The sequence below is a fragment of the Leptinotarsa decemlineata genome, unplaced genomic scaffold, assembly GCF_025532065.1.
Source record: "Leptinotarsa decemlineata unplaced genomic scaffold, Ldec_3_MD MMD2_tig00026340_RagTag_RagTag, whole genome shotgun sequence".
NCBI lineage: Eukaryota > Metazoa > Arthropoda > Insecta > Coleoptera > Chrysomelidae > Leptinotarsa > Leptinotarsa decemlineata.
This window is the reverse complement of record NW_027412694.1, coordinates 3239552-3245447: the sequence shown is the minus strand read 5'-3', so window position 1 is coordinate 3245447 and position 5896 is coordinate 3239552. Positions and strand designations below refer to the sequence as shown.

Below are 5896 nucleotides of genomic sequence, written 5' to 3'. Positions count from 1 at the left end.
GGAATGGTTTTAAATTAACAAAAGATGGTCATTATGACATGCAAAGGAAAATATTGAAAAATACAAGTGAACCAATTGACAAGAGTGATTGTGTAACTGTATCATATCTTGAGGGGGAAATTAATGGAGCAAAGGAAGTTATACTTCTAGCCCTACAAGCTGCAATACAATCCACAATAGGCAATATTGCTCGGGACGCCCGGCAAGCATTTGACGATAAAATTGCAGAGGCTCGGATAACTTTCACTCGTAAATTTGACAAACTTACAAGTGATGTAGACATAAAAATGTCTGACATAACAGCGTCTACAAATAAAAAATTTGATGCTATGTCAAACATAACAGGGACTACAATGAAAAAGTATGATGTACTGGAACAGAGAGTTGAAGTATTGGAGAAAAACCATAAAGAAGTTTTGGAGAGAAACTATAAAGTCAGGCCATCATCATCAGGTGGACTGGGATATCCAGGACTGAACATTAATCCAAATCATAGAATAATACAACCAAAACCAAAACCAACTGATGATGTATTAATGGAACCAACATGGTGAATGTATTCCCTCGTTAGGTTAGGTTAATAGCTACGTTAGGTTAGCTGCATACTTACGTTAGGTTAGGTGTTAGGTTAGTATTCCCTCGTTAGGTTAGGTTAATAGCTACGTTAGGTTAGCTGCATACTTACGTTAGGTTAGGTGTTAGGTTAGTATTCCCTCGTTAGGTTAGGTTAATAGTTACTGTAGGTTAGGTTAGGTTAGGTTAGGTTAGGTTAGGTGTTCGGTTGCATAGCGGTAGGTTAGCGTACTAGGTTAGGTTACGTTAATACATACGATAGGTTAGGTGTTTGGTTGCATAGCGGTAGGTTAGCGTACTAGGTTAGGTTACGTTAATACGTTAGGTTAGGTGTTCGGTTGCATATTATGTTACGAACGCGCGCGCGAAGAGGGCGTAGATGTCTCTCCAGATGTCCCGCCTACCTGGGGCCGGAGGCCCCACCCACCTGGGCGGAGCCCAGGCAGTGGGCGTGGCCCGTTAGGGCCCCCCCGTCGCCACCAACTTTTCGGATACCCCGCCCCTTTCCGAAGCCCCGCCCCCTTTCCGAGGCCCCGCCCCTCCCCTCCCCGAAGCCCCGCCCCCCGACTCCCAACATTTGCGCATGTACACCCCTACCCTCATCGCGCATGTGCGCTCCCACCATTTTCCCACCGCTCACGCATCGAAGTCGATACCCTCCGGAGAGCACTCCACAACATTCAGTTCGAGAAGTCATCTCATCGAGAGCAGTCCACTCCACAACAAGGCAGTACGTTCCAACGACCAACTTGATATTTGAGTAAGTAAATTAGGAATGTTATTTTTTATATCAACTAACTTTGTATTATTTCTTCTTTTTCAGAATGGCAACCAATACACAGGAGGTGAATAATGCTGTGGCGTCTATTCTGCCGGTGTCCGCTGACCAGGAGGAGGCAGCATCTTCGAGAGCGGTGACGGTTGACCAGCCAACCACTTCGCGTTCGCGAGTTAGGTGCAGATCTTCTAGCCCTGACTTATTCGAGGAGGAGGAGGAAGTCAGGGCTGTGAAGAAGGTTTGCCAACGACCTGCAGCAAAGGTTGGTCCTATTTCAAAGTACCGAGCTACTTGCAATAGGACTAATCCTTATGCAGGTAGTTTTTCGACCTCTCGTAAGAGGGCCTCCACACCAGCAGCAGCACCAGCAGCAGTGGAAATTCCGAGGAGTCCTTCTCCGGAGTTGGTGATATTGTCGCCGTTGGTGACGCGACTACCACCGCTGCCAGCGACACCGGCGGATCCTGAGGTGTTGGTGCCACAGCCTATCGGAGAGGTTAGTGAAAAGATGAGTGTTTTTCTGCAGAGATGCAAGAAAGCAGAACGAGCTGCCCGATCTAGCGAGGCCGCGTTGGTTACCATGAAGCGACAAATGGCTGAAATGGATAACCGACGGAGGGAAATCCAAAAGGAAATGGCCGAAATAGATCGGAATTATGCATCTCTGCAGGAAAGGTGTAAAGCAGAGACCTCTTCGATAAAGCTGTACAAAAAAATAGTGACAGTTATGGACACTCTTTTTGTAGATGAAGTGTAAATATAAGATTAGTTTTAGGTTAGTTAGGAGTATTTAATTATGGTAGTTTTAAGTTTATATTTGTTAAGTTTATATTGAATAAAGGAAAAGGAAGTGAAATAAAGGGTGTACACTGTTTTTTGGTTTGGTACACATTGAACAATGCGATGGTTGGAGCATTTTTCTTCACTTCCTCTTATTATTATTATTATTTTTTTTATTTCAATTCCAAGTTCTTCTAGACAAATACCTCACATCAATTTTTGTGTCCTCTAATCACTTGTAAATAATTTCATGTGAAGAAAATTTAAAAAATAAAAAATAGACATGTTTCATAGTGAAATCGACAAGTATATTTCATTTGTATTTTATCCATTCAAGTATCTCTTTCATTGAATATGTCTTATGTTACTTTGCAATTTACCCCTACTCATTGAATATGTCTTATGTCACACTACAATTTACCCCTACTCAATGTTCCACTCCTCTCCCACTCCCTCTCGAAAGTATAAAAGTAGAAATCATCTGATGAAACATTCAGTTGATCAGCTAGCATCGAGATGGAACCCGATTCAACCTCCGAACCCTATAGCTGCCCGGATCAGGGGTACAACTTCAATTACTGGGATAACAGCCAGGTACAGGTAGTCTCTTCCACCACGGAACCCCACAGTCCGCCATACGAATACCGGGATCACGACATCAGGATGCAAGTTCAACATGTCACTGGCAGTGACGAAGGACACTTGGATGACTCGGAATATCCAGATCCTGACGGATGGTGGGACCCTGCTTATGATGACATTGTCCCAATGAGTAGCGACGACGACGATGATGACGACGACGACTCTGGTGATGATGCTGATGACGAGCTTGACGTTAGACGTCCTCCACCATCCCCTATCCTCATCGAGGATAGTCCTCCGCCATCCCCAATCCTAATCGATGATGATGTCCTCAATTCCGATGATGACATATAATCATCTACTCGTCCATCATTTCCTTTCCTTTCCTTCCACGGAGTACACACTTTTTGGTTGGTGTACACGAGGCACTGCGAGGCTGGGGCAGTGTCTTCCTCCCTTCCTCTCCCTCTTATTAGTTTTTTTTCCATAATAATCACTAGAATTTCTCCTAATAATCGCTCAGAGTTTCATTCTTGATGTTTTCGAATCTCAAACACTGTTCTACATTTCACCCCCTCCATTTCATTTCTTCCAATATAAATATAGCAACAATCCCAGTTCTATATCATTCTTCCACAATGTCGAGTACAGGACCCATCCAAGTACATGAAATAGATTCAACGTCTGATCATTTGAGTACAACCTTCGCTCAATTTCTGCAGCGAATCTATGATCTTCCTGATGATTTCGCAGAACGAGTGGAACAAGGTATTCAGGACGACATAGATGCTGTTGACGATAATAATGCGGATGATGTGATTAGTATATCATCTGATTCAGCTGATTATGACGACGACGACATCATGAGTATATCATCTGATTCAGATGACTACTATGAGGATGATATCATTAGTATATCATCTGATTCAGATGACGATACCATAATTATTGTTTCTGATGATGAGGAGCGTTAGTCCATATCATTGCATGGATTAATAAAAAAATAACAGCCCTTTTCAGGGCTACAATTAAAGACTGAAACAATAAAAAAAATAGCTCTTTTCAGAGCTACCATTATACTTTCAAACAGAAACAGATTCATACCATTGTTAACATTATGTTAACATTATAATCTCAAACGAAATATATGTATGTGAAAGTATTCATCATTATATGCATATGAATGATTGACAAATGCCAACTTCAACTTTCATTTAAAGTAGTACTCATCATATGCATAGATATTCAATGACTATCAAATTCCAAATTTCGACTTTTCAGTCAAAGTAGTAATTTATTTGTCATATAATGTATAGATATTCAAAGACTAACAAATAGTAATTTATTTGTCATATAATGTATAGATATTCAAAGACTAACAAATTTCCAACTTAGACTTTTATTAGTCAAAGTATTCATTTGTCACATAATCTATGAATACTAATACAACTAACTACTGTTTGTGTGAATAATGTAGCCCTGAAAAGGGCTGTTGTTTTTTTTTGACCAGTAGGTCCACGGTTATTGTGCCACAGGTTGGACATTATTACATATAATACATGTAGATACTCGGGTGAAGTTTGTTAGTGGCCTCTCGCAAGCTTCACACCAATTCTGTCCCATTTCCATAATTGAGACAGTGTTGTGGGTGTTGACATGGGCATACCACCCTCCATTATTGTTTCTATGCGAATAAAACCGAAAGCAGCACCAACATAGTTTTTTGTTCTCTCCATCTATTGTGCTGATCAATACGTATGCATCCAATGCACAATACAAATCCAAGGGATCTTCCAGTGTCTCACTGACATTGAGTGTTCGCATACCGATCCTCATAGCACCATCACCTTCAGTTGTGTCAGCTTCTATCCCTTCATCATCTCCTTCTTCATCCATGACCCTCTCAAACTCCATCACGTCATCATCTTCGTCGCTTTGGTTGGCCTCGTTTTCAACTTCGTCTATCTCATCTTCATCGACTCCAACATCTTCTGCTTCAACTATTACTTCCTCTAGCGGAACATTGACATCCTCATCATCTGATTCGTCTATCCAATTGTTTTCATCAACAGCAGCTATTCTATTTAATGCAGCATTTATTTTTGCAGAATTCATCTTGTTGTTGTTTGCTCACAGTTGTAGAGAGTGAATGAATGAACTCTAGGTTTGCAAGTCAACTTATATAGGAGGTGATGCGACTCCCACTTGACTCGTTTAGAGTGGAATAGTAGGAGAAGTTATCCCACTATACTTCCACATGATGTTGATTTGTATAAATAGAGATCGTAGGTATAGGAGAGAGCATTCAGAGTTTCTGTAAGTCATCTCTTAATATTTCTAATCGAATTAGTAAAATGCCGTTTCCAAAAGAGTGGAATGAAAAATCAAAAGTGTGTGTCTACCCAATGATGATTGCAGGGGCTATTGTGTGCTACTTTTGTCAAATAAGTAGACCTAAGGATTCAATCAATCCATGTACTGGTATGTGTAGTGATTGCGTGTTGCGGATTCAACTATCGCCTCCTTCTCATCCACCGAAGCGAACAAAATCGGATTATCGTCAACAACAGTTACAGTGTCTGAAGTGTTCCGAACCTATAATATTTAACAATATAGGTATCTGTAGAAATATTTGTGGTACCTGTGCTGCCGTTCCAACTCCACTGCAACGTTGTTTGCGTTGTGATACATATTCCATGAATTGTTGGAATCATGTATGCAATGCATGTAGAAGTACTTGGGATCTGTGTGAGAAGGTTGGTCAACTCTACCCCAATAGGAGAATCCATTTTTTTCAATGTTGGTGTTTGACGCACGAGCAACAACTATTGAGGAATAGAGTCAAAGAACGTTCCACATCCACAGAGACATATTAACATTTTTCATTTTTTATTATCGTTATTGTCCTCTATTATTAATAAATATATATATTTTGAATTTATTTGTATTATTTTCTAACATTTAAAAATACATGCATGCAACACAAAGTTTTCCTCTTAAATGACAAAGATTGTTACATGCGTGAATAGTTTAGTGAGAGAGCGCATGTGCCAGTTGATGAAAGAGCGCATGCGCTAGTTTATTTTCTTCTATAAATGGTGAGGTCTCAGTAACATCATCACCTTTCCTATCCACATTCTATTGCTATCACATATCATTCCTCAGACCTTAATAATCATGAGC

General features: G+C 40.5%; 1 protein-coding gene across 1 annotated transcript; it reads left to right on the top strand.

Moving 5' to 3' along the window:
* Positions 1–888: 888 nt before the first annotated feature.
* Positions 889–2108, top strand: LOC141485901 (uncharacterized). Its single transcript, XM_074183554.1, has 2 exons — positions 889–1333; positions 1397–2108. Exons 1-2 carry the CDS (start codon positions 921–923, stop codon positions 2106–2108), a joined length of 1125 nt encoding a protein of 374 aa, XP_074039655.1. The 5' UTR covers positions 889–920.
* Positions 2109–5896: the final 3788 nt, after the last annotated feature.

Bases quoted from the DNA above. Each gene is read 5' to 3' on its own strand.
- LOC141485901 (XM_074183554.1), top strand. From the start codon at position 921: ATGTTACGAACGCGCGCGCGAAGAGGGCGTAGATGTCTCTCCAGATGT. The intron at 1,334-1,396 runs GTAAGTAAATTA...CTTCTTTTTCAG, and splicing joins ACGACCAACTTGATATTTGA to AATGGCAACCAATACACAGG.